At 48.9% G+C, this 20,359-nt stretch overlaps 1 protein-coding gene across 5 annotated transcripts in view; it reads left to right on the top strand.

Moving 5' to 3' along the window:
- The window catches only part of DPP9 (dipeptidyl peptidase 9), a 58,172-nt gene that overhangs the window by 37,273 nt on the left and 540 nt on the right, over positions 1-20,359 (top strand). For 3 of the 5 annotated variants that reach the window (XM_084826048.1, XM_084826046.1, XM_084826047.1), the window contains 2 exons: positions 1,765-1,876; positions 3,099-4,764. In XM_084826048.1, coding sequence (XP_084682174.1) covers positions 1,765-1,876; positions 3,099-3,191 — 205 coding nt within the window. In that variant the 3' untranslated portion in view covers positions 3,192-4,764. Of the gene's footprint in view, positions 1-1,764; positions 1,877-3,098; positions 4,765-8,344; positions 8,403-12,507; positions 12,649-13,738; positions 13,862-15,002; positions 15,162-16,662; positions 16,891-17,707; positions 17,877-19,000; positions 19,116-20,359 lie in introns of those variants that run through there. The other 2 variants (XM_084826050.1, XM_084826049.1) reach the window with 2 other exon arrangements.

Raw genomic sequence — 20,359 nt, forward strand, 5'->3', positions numbered from 1 at the left:
AATTGAACCTTCCGCATGCAAACAGCTATGGCCTTTCTGCAAAGTTCTTGTCCTCATTGTTCTGAATAAAGGGACGATTGAGGAACCTGCCTTAAACTGACTCAGGCCACTGGCCCAGCTAACTCAGTACTGCTTACTCCAACTGGTAGATCACCCTGTGCTTTGCTTGCAGAGAAGGTCCTGGGTTCAACCCCTAAGCATTTCGATTTATAAAGATAGCCAGGCTGGGAAAGCCAGATTGATGTAGATGGCGTTTCTCAGCGATGCTACTTCAGATATTTTCGAAAATGGTTGTGCCGTTCTGAGCACTAAACCATGCCAATTTGGAACTAAATGGAACAATATGTACAGCATGCACGAGGGGATGCCTCGGATCATCTTTTGAAACCACTTGGTTTTTTCTTTTAGAACATGCTGGCACCGGGGTGGGGCATACCACTATTTGGGGGGGGCAAATTGCCCCCCACTGGGCCCTCCACCAGGCCCTCCACCAGCCAGAGGATGTCAGTTTTCCCTTTCTATGCTTCTCTCAGCGTGCCAAAAGGGACTTGGGGTGGTGCTGAGAAGTGACCCTGACGCGCCCATTGGGTTGGCATGTGCTAAGCAAACAAACTTGGACAGTCCTCAGAAGAGCAGCTCCTCCTCCTAACGGCCCCACTGTTGTTTCTGATCGGAATAACAGTGGCGGAGGGCCAAGCCCCACCCTCTGGAGGAATCCAAGGATGCTCCTCTAGCCAGTTGGGGAACTTCTGCCGGCCAGAGGTTCCCCTCTCTTGTGTTACGGAATACCCCGCTCAGTGGATAACTTTGATGGTTACCGGCATTAATCAGATTCTTTAAAATTAGTCAAGTTATTATTTAAGGGAAGCTTAGGATTTACCATTTTAAAAGCAGCAACCCTGACTTTACTTTTTTATCATCCAGTTTTTCAAATCTTTTAAGTCATCAACTTTTATCCACCCTGGGTGGGACATGATAGCTAGCGCTTTATAAAGTTATAAGTGGTCGTAGCTTTACTCCACAACCCCCTTAAATTTTGAATGGGTTTGATGAGCATGTCCATACAGTAGCTTTTTAAAACTACACTTATAAATGGTGCAAAGAAGGCCATGCACCAGAGACATTCACTGAGAACAGAGTTCATTCATAAACCACTGGAACTGCCAGGGATCGGTCTTCATTGCATGTTGGCTTTCCCGGACACAGATCAACGATGACAGCAGGGTGCCTCTCTCTGTCTCCTCCCCAAATGCCCGGTAGCCTCCAGAGGGTGGTCTGGAGAAGGGGTTTGAGGAGCAGAGGAGGCCCATGGAAAGGAGCCCAAGCCTCCATGGGACGTTCCCCATCCCTGCCCTATGTGAACTAAGATCACGCCCTCAAATGCACTCAGCACCTCTCTGTGGCTGCATGTTACAGGGGGAGATCAGGAGTGATGGATGTCTGCCTTTCAGGGGGCTCTTGTCCGGAGCGACCGATCCTTTCAGTAAGGTAGCCTTGATAACTTTCAGAAACACCATTTGAAAAGACACCATGCTAAAGAAGCTCGATCGTTCCTTCAGGATGCTGCAACAAGCCTTTTGTTTCCTTTTGTCTGTGCCAGGCTGTGACTTTTAATGAGTGCTGCTTGATCCGCTCACTTTCATCTTGTCTCCCTAAGTCGCTGGCCGCTTACGTCTGACCAGGCCTCTCCGGTGAAGCAGCTCCGAGGCCCGGCCTGCCCTTTGGTGGCTCTCACGCTCATGCCATTTCCTGTCTCCCTCCCAGGCCCAATCGCTTGCTGATCCTCCATGGGTTTCTGGATGAAAATGTGCACTTTTTCCATACCAATTTCCTGATCTCCCAGCTAATCCGGGCTGGGAAACCTTATCAGCTACAGGTAGGTGAGGGCAGTGGGAGTGAGGTGGCACAGCCCTTCCCATTCACATCTTTCTCTTGGGCTGGATGGCGGCGGCAACGAAGGGCAATGGAGGCTAATAACGTTTTTCTTATTAGCCGAGATATCCATGGGGCTGTACATACTATGGGAGAAAAAATGGTTTTGCCCGGTGTGATTAAGAGACCCGGTGTGGTGTTAGCGTGTCGGACTAGACCACATTCATATCCTAGTTTAGTCCTGAAGCTCACAGGGAAACTTTGTCTCTGAGCCTAACCCTAACCTACCTCACAGGGTTGTTGTGTGGATAAGTTGGAGGGGGAAACCATGTATGCCGTCCCTGGACTTCTGGGAGGAAAGGTGGGATGAAAAAGTAGTAAATGAATACTTTTTCATATTCTGCATTGAGAATGCTTGATTCTGTAACATCAGCAAACTTGCCTACCACGTCTCATCTGTTTGGTTCGTACTGTTTTTGTCTTTTTCAGTTCGCCCTCATAGGGCAGGGTGGGGGGAGGAAATACTGAAACCCCTTCCCCAACCCTACTCAGTGACTTCTTCTTCATTCACCTCTCTGACTTGTGAGACTTTGGACGCTGTTATATTATGTCTTTACAGCCATAAGCCATAATAACTGCTTCAAGTCCCTTATCTGCCACTTTAGAAGTACTTTGAACAGGGGGATATAAACATTTCAATTAAAGTAAATGAATAGGAGCTAGAACTGTCCCTTGAAAAAGGAGATTATTGCAGAAATAGAATTCTGGGCCTTTTACTGGCTCAGCAGCTTTTATCTGCTGTTGAGTCACGGCTGTATGGTGGGAGTGCACAAGCTTTTTGGCCCCAAGGCCCCATCTAGGATGTGGAGGGGGACGACGACCGGGGACTGCACATGCACCCGGCTGGACATTTGACATTCACAAGGCCAGCTGTTTAACATTTAAATGTTTTAGATCGCTCTTACCTCCCATCGCTGATCAGAGATAAGAACAGGGTTTCCTTGCTTACCTCCTTTCTCTGGCCTTTCTCCACAGCCCAGCTGGGCTTCCTCGAAAAGTGGGTGGGGTCTGCCCATCCCACAGCCACGGGCCGCCTGTAGAGCAGTCGGAGAATCTTGCTTTGGTCGTGGCTATTTTGAGATCTGGAGGGGGAGGTTTGCTTTGTGGAGGGCATGTACCTTCTGATCGCTCTCCTCCTCTCCCCGCCACATTTTTGTTTCATGCAGATCTACCCCAACGAGCGACACAGTATTCGCTGCCCCGAGTCCGGGGAGCACTACGAAATCACGCTGCTGCACTTTCTTCAAGAATACCTCTGAGGGGGCGGACCTCTATCCTCCCGCAAACCGTTGTGGATGCTGACGGCTCGCGCCTCGCCTCCTGCTGCCTCTTTCTCGTTTGTTTCTTTGCCCCTCGGCAGCCGGCACACCCAGAGCACAAAGTCGCCTTGGCCGAATCTCCCCGCGCCCCCCGCTCTCATGTCATCCCGAATTGGCAAGGAGAGCAAAGGTGGCCTGCTCTTTCTGGATGGCGCAGCTCTGATCCGTGTTCCCCCAGTCTCTCTTAGGGTGTCCCTTATCTCCCCCGCCCCCATATTTTGCTGCTACTGTCTTGTGCTGGGAATAAAAGATGGGCACCTCCCATCCTTCTCCACCTCTCTGTTTCTCTCCTGGCTGCAGTTCTGTGTGTCTCCCTTCCCTGCTTGTGCGCGCTCTCTCTCTCTCTCTCTCTCTCCCCTCCTCTCTCCCTGTTCTCTCTCCCTCGCCCTTGTGAGATACCTCTTTCCAGAGTCTGGAGACAGATCAGCCCCTAGTAGCATATTGCCAAAAAGGGGTGGGGTGAGGGAAGTGGTCAAGTGGTGTGAGATGTCTGGAATGTATCACCTGCTGCCACTGCTTCCTTGCCGTGATGCTCTGAGAAGCCAGGAACTGGAGGAGTACCGGGTGGGTTTGTTTTGAAGCAAGAGCTGCCGATGTTTGGGTTCTCCTCCCCCTCTCCCACTTCGTCCTCGAGCATCATCGTTTTGGAAGGGGCGAGCAGCCCAAGGCTGTCCTCTGGGCAAACTGCAGTAGCATCTGAACAGTGGCCTTGTCTGGTTTTGTGTATGTGTGTGTTTTTTTTTTAGTTGCAAGGTTATTTATGCAAACATGGGTACTTGCCTGTTCCCCCCTCTACTCCGTACTGTGTCCTTCCCCTGTCCCGCAACCCTCCTTCTTTTTTGCCTCCGTGTCCTGAAGTTTCAGGAACGGCCTTGAAACATTGATGTTCGTTGCTTCAGTTCTCTGCAGGTCAGCGACTGTACTCCTTTGTCTGTCCTATTCTCACCAATGTGTGCTTGTCCGTTCTCTCTCCCACTGTTTGTACTCCTTTAGACCAACCTTCCTCAACCTCCAGTGCCCTCTGGAGGTGTTGGATCACAACTCCCATCATCCCTAAGCTGGAGGTGATGGGAGTTGTTAGTTCAGCCCTTCTGGAAACTGCCAGGTTGGGGTGAAGTTTGCTTTAGATTTTACCTGGTTAGCATGAACTGCAGTCTTGCCGGGTGTGGGGTGGGTGGGTGGGCAGGCAGAGGTGGGGGTCACTATGATTTGCACCTCGGGAAAAATTCCCTGCCCGCTTCTTCATGTTCCTCCCCCCTGCAGCCCCCACACAGTTCGACCCACCACCACTACCCCTGTTTCCTCCTCTGGGATGGGGTGAATTTCAAGCAAGAAGAAACTTCGACTTGCCTAACAACAACATGAACCACAAAGGACTTGCCCGAGTATCTTTTAAGTGCGTATTATGAAAAGAAAATATTTTTATGGATTCTTATTCTTTTATAATTATGAGTGGTAAGATGTAGTGACTCATTAAAATATTGGAAACCGGCACGTTGCTGCTCTCCACACCAACTGTGGTTTTATTTGTTTTTAGCTTATGGCTGTGTGCATGTATGAACATGGTTGTGTGTGTGTGTGTGCAGACGATCTTGTTAGCTGAGAGAACTTTAGTACTGTGCTTGCTAGGATGCTAGGCTTTTTCTCGAAAGAAACATCTATCTTCCACTCACTTTTTACTAAGAATCTGATTTGCAGCAATTCCCCCCACACCACTTAACTATGCAGTTTCAGCACGAGATTGCACTGGCAAAGAGTTAGCTCACCTTCCCCAACCTGGTGCCCTCTTGATGTGTTGGGCTACAACTCTTGGCAGCCCCCAGCCAACATCTGTAGTCCAACACATCAAAAGGGCACCAGGTTGGGGAAAGCTGAGCTAGAGGCTTTTAAAAAGGCTACTGTGCCTTTAACTAGAAGCTTCCTCCTTGGGGCTTCTGCCTCTAAATTCATTGCTTCCTGTTCAGTAGAGCATGGCATTAGCAACAAATGGTGCCTTAAGTAGTTAGTTCCTGTTCCTTGGGGAAGGGTGTTAAATCAAATTAATACCTTCCACCAAGGCTGAGTTCATTGCAACACAGCAGAATAAAATAATGAAAACATTGAACTGCAGTATAAAACAGAAGAAGCAAGCAAAGGGCAACACCACTGCACCATGCAACCTGAGTAGAAATGCAGCAGTTAAAATAGCTCTAGCCCTCAAACTGGTTAAGGCAGCCACAAAAGAATAAAAATAGAATGTCAAAGGACCTGCCCTTTATGCTGTCTTGATAACTTTTCTGAGGGTAGCCAAAATATCTTTTAAATTAAAAAAGTGGGAAAGCTGCATGTACCATCTCTGTTGGAGACAGCTGTGGCAGACTCCCCCCCCCCCGTTGCAATTCCCCCAATCAGTGTAGGATATATCTGATTGCCATAGAAGGTCTTATAAGAGTTTTTGGCTCTTTTCCCTGATTGGCCTCTGGGAAAGGTATGTTTCCCTCACTTCCATGACTGGAGGGCGCTTGGTTTGGCTGGTGAGGTTAGGGCAACCGACTGTTTAAAAGTCTAACACAACCAGCAGAGTGAAGACTTTGGGGTACATCCCAAACTACTTGAGTGTTGCAAGAAGGCTTACGCCTGCCTCCCCTGGTCCCCTCCAAATATAAATAAATAAATAAATAAATAAATATAAAAAATATACTTTGTATTCTATTTTTTATCTTTATAAATGAAATCAACAGTACCAACAACCTAGTCATTATCTACAGTTTCCACAATACAGTATTCTTAGGAGGCCACAGAAATAACGAGAAAGAAAGAAAAAAGAAAAGGAAGAAGAAAGCAAGAAAAAAAAAATATTAAAAAGTTACTTAAAAGGATTAAATTCAAACTGCATTACACACAAACTTCAAAAGTTCTACCTATAACATTGCCAATATTACAATTTGAGTACAGCATAGATAATCAACCTTGCATTTCAATATATCATCAGTCTTACAGCAAGGGAGCAAGCCTACAATTCATTTCCAGTAACCATATATTATTGCCCTTCAGTTAACATACAACCCTCCAAATATTTTGGACTTCGATTCCCATCAGCTCCCGCCAGCATGGCGGGCGGTCAGGGGTGCTGGGAGTCGTAGTCCAAAACTTCTGAAGGTTGGGGAAAGCTGGCTTGCCCAGCAACCTGTCGGAGCTTGTCGGCTGAAGGGGCATGACACGGAGACCGCTCTTCGGACTCATTGACCGTACGCCTGAACGGGGCGGTAATGGCTGGTAGGGCTTCATCCCCCTACCGTTCAGGGGTGCAGCTAGTAAAAAGCAAAGGTGTGGCACCAACGTATCCCACGGTTTGAGCGAGGGGAAGAAGGTGCCCAACCAAGGCAGGCGGCAGGAGCACACTGCCTGTCGAAGTGCTTCCATGTTCCTGTCCCTCAGGAATGCTGTCCTCTGCTGCTCATGCATCTACCAGACAATGTCGCTAGCCTGTTGTGATTCCGGGGTCTCCTGAATTTCCTGAATCGTGAGGTTTTCCTCCCATAAGCTTAAAGCGGGAGTGCAGAACCTCTTTCACCTGGAGGGTTGCATTCCATTTCGGAGAAGTTCCCAGGGGCTGTATCCCAGTAGTTGAAGGCAAAGGGGGAAGGCCCAAAATACGAGCATATTTTAGCGGAAAGCTCTTGCAGTCAGTAACTACGCCAAGAGAGAGAGGTATTTCAACCTTTCAGAATAGGGAGGGAGGGAATTGCAGAAAACATGGGAAAACACCCAACTGGCGGGGGGGGGGGGCTGTAGCCTTCTGGGGAAACCAGGCAGGCAGGATGTGGCCCCCCAGTCCTGACTTTCTGCATCTTGGTGTAAAGGCTGCTGCAAAGCTGGACTGTCTGGGATGAACAGGCATAGCACAATTAGCACCCCCGTTGGAAAGAATATTTAGTTCTCAACTCCGTTGGGGACAGCCCGGCATTTCCTGGTTGTAGTATGGTTATTAATAATAATGATAATAATATTACATTTATATCCTGCCTTTTTTCTTCCAAGGAACCCAAGACAGCTTACACGATCCTCCTCTCCATTTTATCCTCACAACAAGCCTGTGAGGTAGGTGAGGCTTAGAGTCCATGATAAAGTCACCCAGTGAGCTTCATGGCTGAGTGGGGATTCGAACCTGGATTTCCTGAGTCTTAGCCCAACACTAAACCACGCATGTTATTCGGTGTCCTTTACTCGTTTTCCAGTGGATTTTTGGCAAGGCACCGCAGATGGAAACTGCAGCTGGGGACCCAGTGAATGACTTAATTCTCCTTTGAATCAGTGCATGAAAGCATCAACAGTTCAATTTTGTTTTTAAATGGTGGAGCTGCAGCATGGAAGCATACATGGCCTTTGCAAACCTATAACCAGCTCCAAGAGAAAAGGAAAGATGGTATTTTAACCAACTTGTTCCGTTGTAGATCAGCCAAGTTGATGAAAATTGTGATCTTTAATGTCCACATCTTGAATCTGCCTTAGGTCAGGCTATTTGTCAGTATCGTCTGCTCTCTAGAGTCTTGGGCAGAGAATGGTTTTTCCCATCTCCTGCTACCTGATGCTTCCAGGTGGAGGTGGTAAGGACTGAACCTGCATGCCAAGTATGGTTCTTCCCTGCGCTGCTTAAAGTAAAGTAAGTTTCTAGTCCTCATGGTTTTGAACAAAGGACATTTAAACAGGAATGCAGGAAACTGCCTTGTATCAAGTCAAGAGTATGTGACTTTCTACATGCTAACCATGGAAACCTTATTCATCCATTCTCGAGATGTGCAAGATTATTGAAGGTGTTGTCCACAGACATCTATAAGGGCTAGAAACTCCACCCCCGCCCCCCACCAAGGCTGAGTTTCTTAGGACCCTGGCCAATACAGCCAAAACATCTTCCTGCACCTTTATTTTGCATGTGAGCCCAGCTGTGACACATGGCCTGTGGTGTTGCCTTTGTGGTTTTCAGTTGTTTTCCCGGAAGTGGAGTTGTGTAAACCGGGCTGCAAAGGGACGTTGGGCTGGGGGGCATAGTTGAAAGGAAGTTGTGTTCCTTGGGACAGCCTCTTGATAAGAGACACGCTGGTTATTTTCCTCTTGTAGAAAGAGACAGACAGGACACAAGGTCTTTTTTCTAACCCTTTCTGCTGGAAAGAGGTAGGTCGAGGGTGGGAAGGGACCATAGCCCAATGGGTAGAGCACCCACTTTGCATGCCAAAGATCCCAGGTTCAGTGCCCAGCACCTCCAACTAAGGATCAGGTAGCAAGAGATGGGAAAGATGTAATACTGCTGGCCAGGCAGAGTAGATACATACGTGTTAGATGGACAAATAGTTTGTCCTGTTATAAAGCAGCTTCCTATTTCAATCAGCCTTTATCTAGAATATTGAGGACTAGAATCTTACTTGATATTTAAGGGAAGAACCATAGCTGAGCACCTGCTTTGCATGCAGAAGGTCCCAGGTTCAATTCTTAACATCTCCAGGTAGAAAGGTCGGGTAGCAGAAGATGGGAGAAACCAGAGACCCAGGAGAACTGTCAATCAGCGTAGACAGTACAGGGTGAGGTGGACCGATGGCCTGACCTTTCGATGCGCGTGAGAACGGAAAATCATCCGTTACTGTGGAGGAAGCTGTTGTCTCTGAGTGGTTTTGCAGTGGAATAAAGCACACAAAGCCACAACTGACGTGAAAGCGTCGTAGAGGCAGGAATGGTGCAGAGAGGGCAAAAAAAGGCCTAGTCGGCTTCTCAGAACGCAACCACGGGTTGGGCATCGCTGTCCACCACCATGAGTTCCTTGGCCAGTGCAAAATGCTTCCAAACGAGCCCTGCAGATGGTTGGGTTGGGTGGCAGGACAAGCTGCAGCAAGGTCCTGCATCATGAACGGCCATCCTGCGGAACTCATCGCTGCGGCATGCAGAGGCAGGACGAAAACGGCCAGGGAGGAAATAATAAATGGGTACAGCGTATGGGTGTGCGTGCATCTCATTGCTGGTTCTGTGACTACTATGGAATGGGCACTAACTGCAAGTGATGGTTTTCGTCTCCACTGGTCTTTTAATAGCAAAAGAAAAACTCTGGTGCATCTGAGTTGAGCTCCATCTAGTCCTGCAGCCTGATTCCCGCAGGACCAACTAGGTGCCTATGGGAAGCCCACAAACATCACCCACCCCTGTTGCTCAGCAGCTGGTATTCAGCCATCACACCTAGTTAACCATTGACAGGTTTCTCCTTCATGAATTTGCCCCTTAGAAGCTGTCTCAGCTGGCGGCCATCACCATCTCGGGGCAAGAGAATATCGTAAATCATTGGATGGGGAGCCTCTATTGGCCCAAGGGCTCTTGGGGCCCGCATTCTAATGGTGAGCGGGGCTGAAGCCAAACAGGGTGGGCCAACTGGTTAGGCCTCATCTGGAGTACAGTGTCCAGTTCTGGGCGCCGCATTTTAAGAAGGATGCAGACAAGCCGGAGAGGGTTCAGAGGAGGGCAACGAAGATGATCAGGGGACTGGAAACAAAGCCCTGTGAGGAGAGACTGAAAGAACTGGGCATGTTTAGCCTTGGGAAGAGAAGACCGAGGGGAGATATGATAGCACTCTTCAAGTCCTTGAAAGGTTGTCCCAGAGCGGAAGGCCAGGATCTCTTCTCGATCGTCCCAGAGCGCAGGACACGGAATCATGGGCTCAAGTGCCAGGAAGCCAGATTCTGGCTGAACATCAGGAAAAACGTCCTGACTGTCAGAGCAATACAACAATGGAACCAATTCCCTAGGGAGGCGGTGGGCTCTCCCACACTGGAGGCCTTCAAGACGAGGCTGGACAGCCACCTGTCAGGGATGCTCTGACATGGATCCTGCATTGAGCAGGGGCTTGGACTCGATGGTCTTGCAAGCCCCTTCCAACCCTACTATTCTATGATTCTATGAAAACGACGAAAAATCCCAGCATGTTTTAGCCTCAAGCTCTTACTGCCATGAACGAAGCCTTAGGAGAGCCATTTTAAACATTTAGAATGGGGAGCAATGCACAAAAACGGGGAAACCACCAAACACTTAGAGGTCAAGGGGAAAGGGGTGGAGCCAGGGGAAAGGGGGTGTGGCCATGTGGGGAACCCAGGAAGGGTGGATTTTCCCCTTAAGACTAAGGTTCCCGACCCCTGCTGTAAATGAATGCTTGGCTAGGAGAACTAAGATGTTTAGAGGCGGGGGAAGTGATGGAGGTTTTTAAAGTTATGAATGATGCAGAGAGAATGTCTAGAGATCTTTTTTTCCCCCAACTTCATTATTATGATACTAGAGATCAACCAAAGACCCAGGAAGTAGAGTAAGGGGGAAATATATTTCTCCAGGCAACACAGAACTAAATTTTTGAACTCGCCTCCACAAGACGTGGAAAAGGCTGCTAAGTTTAGGTGGCCTTAAAAACAGGTATGAGACAGTTTTGGGGAGGATAACCATTTGTCAACAGCTAAATGGAGCCTCCTGTTTCAGGGCACTGGACCTCAGAATGCCAGGGACCAGAGAGCAAACAGCAGGCAAAGCCTCTAAAGTACAGGATGTTAGACGACATTTCTCTCACGCAACAGGACTTTTTATTTTTATTTTTTCTCTCTGCATATTGATGCATAGTCGGCTGTTCCAGCATTAGCCAAACGTTCAGCATGAACTTTTTAAGAGCCCTTTTTGGAGGTCATGGCAAGGTGTGTGTGTGTGTGTTTTAACAGTGGTGTATTTTTCTGAAGTGGTGGCTTTTGCATAACATTTCTTTCCACATCCTCTGTAGCTGAGTCTGTGCTGTCACGGTGTGGCAAGATTAGCATCCGCAGTGTGATTTGCTTGCAATGAGAAGGTGACAACATCATGTCCTTGAGGCGGCGAAGGCCGCTGGTAACCTTGCAGAAGAAGACAAGTTGCCTGAATGTGAAACTGCAAAGAAGGGCTAATGTTGCATGTCAGAAGGAGCCCCTGCTAGACTGGATGGGCAGGGAAACGGGGCTGGATCTAACCAAGCACCCTGTTTCCCACAGTGGCCAAAGAGAAGGCGTGTTGTGGGACCTGAGGTCCTCGGGACTCAACCCTGAATCCATTTCCATTGCCCCTGGGTCTGTTCCCCAGAGCCCTGAGTGTCTATTGGTAACAATGGAAGGTTTGGGGTTCCCTTCCAGCTTAATTACTATGTTGGGGGGCAAATTTTCAAGGGGATCACACCTGGGGAGGGAAAGCTGAACCCCATCCCCATCCAAGTATGGCAATTAAACTTAGAAAAAAGTCTTTTCATCAGTGCCCATGGGAGATTTTTCCTAAGCTTAACTTAAGGGGGTTACTTCTAGCGGGAACACAGTTAGGGAGGGAAGCATTGCCCTTCCCTATCTGTGCCCCCCTCCCCCATGAATCCCCCCTCCACATGGCAACAATGCTTAGAAAAAAACCTTCCATCGATACCAATGGAAAGATTGGGGCTGGAACCTTTTAAGTGCCTAGCAACACCCCTCCAACCACATGCTTCTGCAGAGGCCATGAGGACTTACTTGTCCCGGTGGCAGCTGGCATTATGGGTAGACAGCTCCTGACAATGGGGGTTCCACCTTGGCATCATGGCTAATAGTGGTACTGACCACCTCCTTCTCTTCCTCCCTGAACTGGTCTCAACTCCTTTTAAAGCCACCTAAGGGCACAGTCCTATCAACTGCGCCCTCGATGATCATAAGCCTCTGAACCCAGAGACTTACGATCGTCCTATGCAAAGTGGGAGCAGTGGCGGAGGCGATCTTTGCCTCCCTGTCCTGTGCTGCATTTTTCGCTAGATGGGCTTTTAACCACCTGTAGTGATGGCCTTTTCTGCCTTTCCAGTCTCCTCCCCGCCCTGCCAACCAAAATGCCCCCCTTTCCCCCTCTCTGAGGTTGCATTCCTGACCTAGGAGGGCAGCTGGCATGGTTCTTTCCACGCTGGTTCCAGCGGGGAGGGGGCAGATCTCCGATTCCCAGATCCGAGGTTGGAACGCTGTCTCCAGCCTCGGAGAAAGGCAGCGGAGGCTGGTGGCTCCGATGTCAATGGGGCAGTGAATCTGCTCTGGGTTTCAGTCAGAACCAGTCAGAACTCTAAGGGAGCTCTTCAAGGTGCTGAGCCCATTTTGGGGAGGGGCATGGCAGGTGCCAAGAGAGGTATCATCAGGCACTTTGGTGCCCTCGGACACCATGCTGGATGGCCAAGCTCTAGCGTCAAACGCTCTTGCCTTAAAACCTGACACAGATGCTGTTTGTCTAGGCGGGTGAAAACATGCCTCCTCTCTTCATGACAACGATGACGTGGATGGTCTTCCTGAGAACTTTCTCTAGCGCACTGGATCCGGCCCTGGAGGGAGCTTGGAAAGGGTGGAAGGAGCTCCACAGCAAGGATTACCAGGAGGTGAGTTTGCTGTGGGATACACCAGAACCGCGGCTACTTCTCACTTTCCGAAATCTCCGTTCTGCTCTTGGTCTCTGCCCAGTCTGTCATAGTCTGCTTGGGTTTCTCGGAGGGGTCGAATGAAACTGGAGAACATCCAAAAGAACCCAATTGAATGAAGAGACAAAGTCTCAGAATGTTGGGGGAAAATATAGTTTTATTACTTGAAGTAGCCCAACGTGTTTCAGCTCCGTATCCTATATTGCCTTTCTATAGGGGACAATATTAAAAAAAAAAAAAAAAAACCTGCAGAGAAAATGCCTGAAAAGATATGTCCTGGCTGAATCCTGTGACTAGCATTTGAAAGAAAGAAAGAAATCTCAACCTCTGAAGATGGCCCATATATATGATTCAGAGTCAAAATGCATTGGGCTATTTCAAGGAATAAAACTGTTTTTTTAACATCCCCAGACTTTGTCTCCTCATTCCATTGGCTTTCTCCTGGACCAACCAAATCCTTCCAGAGCCTCTTTCTGTGTCCTGCACCGGTTCTCTCTGCTTCTTCCATCTCTATAACTGGGGCCCTGCCTACCTGAACTATTTTTCAAATCGCAAGTTGTTGACAAGTTTGCCATTTAACTTCAGACATTGCATGGGTGGGTGGGGGGCTCTGTGCAAGCTCAGAGGCCCTCTCTTCCCCCGCCAAATTCTGGTCCGATTAAAATGTAGCTGTGCTTTTGAGGGCCGGCTCTGGGTTTGAGTTGTCCCTCAGCAAAGCACCTTCCACTGAGCTCCCTTCTGCCTCAGTGGGTCTGGACGGTGGCAATACTAAACAGGTTGGCAGCAGCCAGCATTAAACATTTTCCCACAATGCAGCATTACTCTGGGGCAGCCTCCCTCAACCAAGCCCGTTCCAGATGCATTGGATTACAAGTCCCATCGTTGATGGGAGTTGCAGTCTAGCACATCTGGAGGCATGAGGCATCACGGGCAGTTGGATGTTAGCGCTGGAACTGTCTCTTGGAGCTGAACTTAAATTGTTCCCTCTCTCCCCTGAGGTGGGTGGATGTTCCATCCATAACCAGGTGACTGGTGCTGTGCATGCTTGCAGGAGGAAGAGGCTTTTCGTCGGGAGGTCTGGGAGAAGAACCTGCAGAGGGTCGAACAGCACAACGCGGAGGCTTCTCGGGGGAAACACACCTTCCAGTTGGCCATGAACCACCTGGGTGATTTGGTAACTGAGCTCTGTTGTATTGCACTTGGGGCAGTGAAACCTCCGGCACAGATTGGCCAGGGCTGGTGTGAGGTCACAGAATGTTCGCATTTGAATGTCGGTCTCTAGGGAAGGGCCGTAGCTCTGCTTTGCAGGCAGAACACCCCAGGTTGAACCCGGGAAGACTCCTGTCTGAAACCCTGGGGAGCCTCTGCCCACGGCTTCAGCTGTTGGGGCAATATAGAAATTTAATGAATGAATGAATGAATGAATGGGTGTAGACAATAATGAGCTGGGTAGACAATGTCTGACTTGGTAAGCATAAGGTTGCTTCCTGTGATCCTATTTAAATCAGAACCGTAAGGACTGGAATCTTATTTTATTTTTAGGGGAAGGACCTTAGCTCAGTGGCTGGGAAAGACCCCTGCCTGAAACCCTGGAGAGCAGCTGCTGCTGGCCAGAGTAGACAATCCTGAGCAGCTCCTTATGTTCCTAACAACATGGGGAAGAAAGCTGTTAGAATGTTTGCAGTTCTGCTTCTGTGAGGGAACCGGGGCGGGGAGGTGTTTTGTCAGTTTGGCTAGGAGAAGTGAAACTTCTCCACATAGGCCCTAGGAGGCAAGAGTTGCTTTTGTGGGGCAGGCTGAAGACAGGGAAGAGAGGTGTATGTACGAAGGGGGGAGAAGTGTGAGGCAGGGAGCAAGAAGGGTGGGTACAAGAAGAGGCAGTGGTCGAAAAATAGGAATTGTAGGTGAGGGGGAAAAGAGAAGGAAGGAACTGAACCCAGAAAAAAGAGCCCTGGAGCTGACGTAGTTTTATTTCCCTCCTGTTGAGAGCAAGCGCAGGGAACCGTGAAAAAAGAAGACTGCAAAAGTCTGAAAAGAAGCCCAAACAAAGGGGGAAATACCATCCACTCTACAACCAAAATGTTTCCTCCACCTTTGTTTTCCCCTCTCCCTACTCTGTAGGAGCTTTATGCAACCTGGTGCCTCCCAATGTGTTGGACCACAACTCCAGAATCCTGCAGGCTGCAGGGTTCTGGGAGTTGTAGTCCAACACATCTGGAGGGTGCAAGGATGGGGAAAACTGTTCTGCACAACCTCTTGGGTGAGAAAATAGGATCTGGAATTGGCAGAACGTTAACTCTGCTTCCCTTCCTCAGACTGATGAAGAGTTCAACCAGATGCTGAACGGCTTCCGTCCTGAGCGGGCCAAGTCCCGTGACAAGAATGTTGCCTTGTTCCAAGAATCAGCCACTCTGGCGGCCCCCAAGGAAGTGGACTGGCGGGCCAAAGGTTACGTCACCCCAGTGAAAGACCAGGTGAGTCGAGAACGGCCTAGGCTGAGTGATCTGTAGATGGCTATGAGGCTAAGTATCTCAAGTCTGAGGGTGTTTTTAAAAAAACAAAAAACAGAACCAAGCTTCTAGTCCTCATGGCTGTGAATCCTGGATGTCCTGGCACTGTTTCAAGTTGAAAGTGGTGAAGATTCAATGCTTGATTTAATGGTTCCTGTTTGCAAACTCTCTCCGTTGGAGAGAAGTGTCATTGGTGAGCCATGCAGCCTTGAAACCATTTTTGATTCTTCTCTTCCCACCCGCCACTCTTTCACTTCCCAGATCCAAGCTGTTACCAGCTTGCTTTGCCTCCCCTCTTCTTAAAAATAAGTCCAAGATCTGCATTCGATCAGAGGCAGGACCGGAACCAGGGTGGGTGGGTAGGAGAGAAGGGGGACATAGGTACATGTGTGTTGTGTTGCGGTTTTAGTTTGGGTTGGATCCCATTGAAATCAGTGGGATGTTATTAATGCCTAACTTAAATCCTTGAACTTGAGCACACTCTGGGAGAGAGCGCAGGACAGGAAGGCCTGGCGTGCTATGGTCCATGGGGTCATGAAGAGTCGGACACGACTGAACGACTGAACAACAACAACAACAACTTAAATCCTATTGATTTTAGTGGGTCTACCCTAAGTATGACTAAAACTGGATCCAACCCAATCTTTTAAATTATGTATAACGGCTGTATTTTTTAATTATGTTCTGTACCGCCCTGGGCGCCCTTTGGAGGAAGAGAAGTATGACGGTGATAATAATAATTGCAAGTGATAAAAATAAAATAAGCAATAATAATTTATGAGCAAAATAATAATTGATAATAATAAATAAACATCAGAAAATTCATAACTGCTAATAATGAAGGAGGAGGAGGAGAGAAAAGGATCATCCCAGAGTGCGGGACATGGAATAATGGGCTCAAGCTATATATATAGGCCCCTTCCAACCCTACTATTCGATGATCCTATGCTTCTGAACAGCCACTGCCTCACCTGTATTTGAAGAAAAGGAGAGACAGAACTGGGTGTCATCTGCATATTGATGATACCTCAGCCCACACCTCTGGATAACCTCTCCCAGTGGTTTCATGTAGATGTGGAATAGCATGGGGGATAGAATAGAGCCCTGTGGAACCCTACAGCATAGCTGCCAAGGCACACAGCAATAACCCCGGTGGGCTCCCCCACACTGGAGGCATGCAAGACGAGGCTTGACAGGGATGCTCGGACTTGGATTCCTGCACTGAGCAGGGGCTTGGGCTTGATGGTCTTAGAGGCCCCTCTCAACCCTACTATTCTATGTTTCTATGATTCTAAGGAAGAAATTAGAAGAGGGAGGAATAAGAGAAATAGAAAATGAGAAATTTGCCCAAATACATCTAGGGTAAATGTGAGCCAAGATCACTCAGATCAGCTCAGAAGCTGACCTAGATGGATGCACCCCGGTGTGATCCAGCAGGGCTCTTCTTATGTTCCTATGTTTCCAGGGCCACTGTGGAGCATGCTGGGCCTTCAGTGCCACTGGGGCCCTGGAGGGTTTGCTGTTCAACAAGACTAGGAAGTTGATTCCGCTGAGCGAACAGAACCTGATCGATTGTTCCTGGAAGCTAGGGAACCACGGGTGCCATGGGGGATATATCATTCAGGCCTTTCAGTATGTGCATGATAACGGAGGCATCGACTCGGAGCAGGACTACCCCTACGTAGGGGAGAGGGTAAGGGAGACGTACAAGTCCATGTGTGTGTATCCTGCACGGTGCTGTATTCGGGTCATGCTGGCACAGGCACAGGTCTCCGTGTCTTTGGCATCAGCCTTTTCAGACGATTGCTCCTTTTATTTCCACTGCTCCGGCTGTGAGTGCTGTTGTGCAGGTAGTGAAAATGGTGCCACCCGCACAGAAGAAAGAAGGATCAGCAGGGCTGTGGTGGTGGTGGACGGAACCGAAGGTTTGTAGAAATGCAAATAATATTTAGGGAGAAAAAAAACTAAATGGGTAACTCCCGCCTAGCCCAGTGAGTGGCCATAGAATGCAGACTGGCTGTTCGGGGAAATAAACAGAAAATCAGGTTGGGAGGAACAGAATGGAGTATTGTAGGGAAGGACATGGCTGGCTGGAACTGTGGCCTTCACACTGCAATTCCGCGCTGCAACGTTTTGTTGCAGGTCTTGCTTGTTTGTTTTGATTTATTGTGTTTAGATCCCGCCTTTCGTCCAAGGAGATCAAAAGGGCATAAATCGTTCTTCCTCCCACTGGCTGCTGCCACCATCATTTTATGGTCACAACAGATCGCTTTGGCCTACAACTCCCATGAGCCAGCATGAGGGATCATGCAAATTTATGTATTTATTTATTAAATTTATTAACCGCCCATCTGGCCGGTCACCCAGCCACTCTGGGTGATGTACAAAGTGTATAATAAAATTGTAGGTCAACACATCTGGAGGCCACGAGTGTCCCACCCCTGCCATAAACGATGAGGGGCCACCAAAACAAATGCCAAATGAAACGCTTGCTTGTTGCTTCCCTGAAGGAGGAACACGGGTGTCGTTACAAACCACAGAACCGAGTGGCCAACTGCACTTCCGTGGTGAGGCTTCAAGAGGGGAGCGAGGCAGCCCTGGAGGAAGCCGTGGCAACGGTCGGGCCGATTTCTGTGGCCGTGGATGCCAAGAACTTTCCATTCCATTTCTACAGGTCAGGTAAGGCATCTCTTAGACCAGCAGGGTGACTCTGGGCACATCACGATCGTGACCGTGTGACTGGTGGACCACTGAATGGGCCTGAGAAATCTGTGTGCTGGACCGTTGTTGGAGGGGATGGGACTCCAGAGGGACATACTGTCACTTTGAGGGTCACTGTCCCTCCAAACATATGCTGGTGGCTAAAAATTGAATCATGGGCAGCTGGCATGTACCAAGTCAGACCATCTTGCTTGGTAACATTCAGCCCCCTTTAGCCCAAGTGCCAAATTCCATTTCGGAGAACCTCTGGCATTCCAGGATTGGGCGGTGCTGAAGGAAGAATGGGACTGGCCCCAAATCTCCCAGTGAGCTTCATGGCCAAGAGGGGACTAAAACGCAGGTCTCCTGGGTCCCAGCCCAACACTCTCACCTCTTCACCACACTGGTGGAGGTGGTTTTTACACCATCAGCGTCCATGGCAGTTTAGAGAGTACAAAAGGACAGGTCTCTGCTTACAATCTAAAATCCGACTCTGGGGAGAACAAGAGAGGGTGGAGTAAACAGTGACATGCGTTTGGGCTTAGCTGCCTATTGGCAGCAAATAAAAAACGAACAGGCTTGGAGATTGAACCCGGGACCTTCTGTCTGCAAAACAGGTGCTTCTCTGCCACTGAGCTACAACCCATTTGCTCCCACAGCCCCCACAGTCCCCCCACCCCGCCAAGAAGTTCATATAGCTGCCCTTACTCTCTCTCTGCTCATCTCTCCTGCAGCTGGTCTGAAAACAAACTGGGGCGAAGGAGGTTTATGCATGCTATTTTGTGACCTTGATTTGGCTTGCTTGCTTTCTTTCTTTCTTTCTTTCTTTCTTTCTTTCTTTCTTTATTTATTTATTTATTTATTTATTTATTTATTTATTAAATTTATTAATCGCCCATCTGACTGGTCACCCAGCCACTTTATAAAGGAATTGCCCTAATGTGGAGTTTGGCCTTTTTCTCATGGCCATCTATTCGCTTTTTGTGTTCCTCCTTCTTGGCATGCGGACTGGATTTCAGAGTGGCGGTTGTGTGTGCATCTGGTGTGTAAGCAAGCTCACAGGCGTCTCCGTTTTCTGTCCCCCAAACTTCTTCTCTGTCCAGGAATCTTTTCCAGTATCTGGTGCAGCCATCTGGTGAACCACGCCATGTTGCTGGTTGGCTATGGCACATCCCAGGAGGACGGGACGAACACGGATTATTGGATCCTCAAGAACAGGTGACAAAGAGGGGCAGGGGTGTGGGAAGATGTCATGGCCTTTGTCTATAAGTGAACTGCCAGTCCTGCCTGGTGCCATCATCCCTCATGGTAGGACAAATGCTAGGCCCCATGGATTTTTAAATTAAAAACATGTTAAATGTATTTTTAAAGGGCCCAGCACTGGAAAAAGAAGCAGATGGTGGCCGCTAAAGCTCAGTAGTAGCCCTGTACCTCTTCTTTCAGTGCCAGGTGACTTGGAAGGAGAAGACGTCTGTTGGCCCAGGTGGGGTTTTTGCCCTGTGCCCGGTAAGCCAAATGGATCTGAGATGGGACTTTGGGGAGATGCCCATCTCCCCAAATTGCCCCCCTCTCCTGCCCATCTGGCTGGCACATTTATTGGGTGCAGCGACATTGATCCTGCCCTGGGTAGCAAGACTTTCCCCCCTTACTAGCAACTCGGAGCCAAAAGGAGAATTTCCACCCTGCACCAGCCCTTTCTGGTGCTTTTTTGTGTTCCTGCAGCTCAGTAAAGGGGTGGGTGGGGAATCACCTCCTGGGATGTGCTTTGGGGATTGCCTCCGCCCCCCGAGGTTCTTGGAGGGGCACTTTCCTTGGCTGGCCCTAGGACTGATCCAAGTCATGGCGATGGCTTAGTTGAATACTGATATCCTGTCATTAAACTGATCAACAGTAATTTACAACCAAATAAGAAAATGCATCAAAGTGAAAGCAACCAATGAAGATGATCTATTTATTATTTCTATTTGTTGCACTTGTGTCCTGCTTGCGGGCTTCCCGTGGGCAGCTGGTTGGCTGCCGTGTGAACAGAATGGTGGACAAGATGGACCCTGGTCTGATCCAGCAGGGCTCTTCTTATTTCGTATCCTGCCTTTTCCTCCAAGGCACTCAAGTCGGTGTACACAGTTCTCCTTCTTTCCATTTTATCCTCACAACAACAATCCTGTGAGGTAGGCTAGGCTGAGAGTCAGGGACTGGCCCCAAGTCTCCCAGTGAGCTTCATGGCCAAGAGGGGACTAAAACGCAGGTCTCCTGGGTCCCAGCCCAACACCCTCACCTCTGCACCACACCGGTGGAGGTGGTTTTTATACCATCAGCGTCCATGGCAGTTTAGAGAGTACAAAAGGACAGGTCTCTGCTTACTATCTAAAATCTGACTCTGGGGAGAACAAGAGAGGGTGGAGTAAACAGTGACATGCGTTTGGGCTTAGCTGCCTACTGGCAGCAAATAAAAAACGAACAGG

The sequence above is a fragment of the Heloderma suspectum genome, chromosome Z (genome assembly GCF_057233095.1).
Source record: "Heloderma suspectum isolate Gila_16-S chromosome Z, 16-S_ref, whole genome shotgun sequence".
NCBI classification, from domain to species: domain Eukaryota; kingdom Metazoa; phylum Chordata; class Lepidosauria; order Squamata; family Helodermatidae; genus Heloderma; species Heloderma suspectum.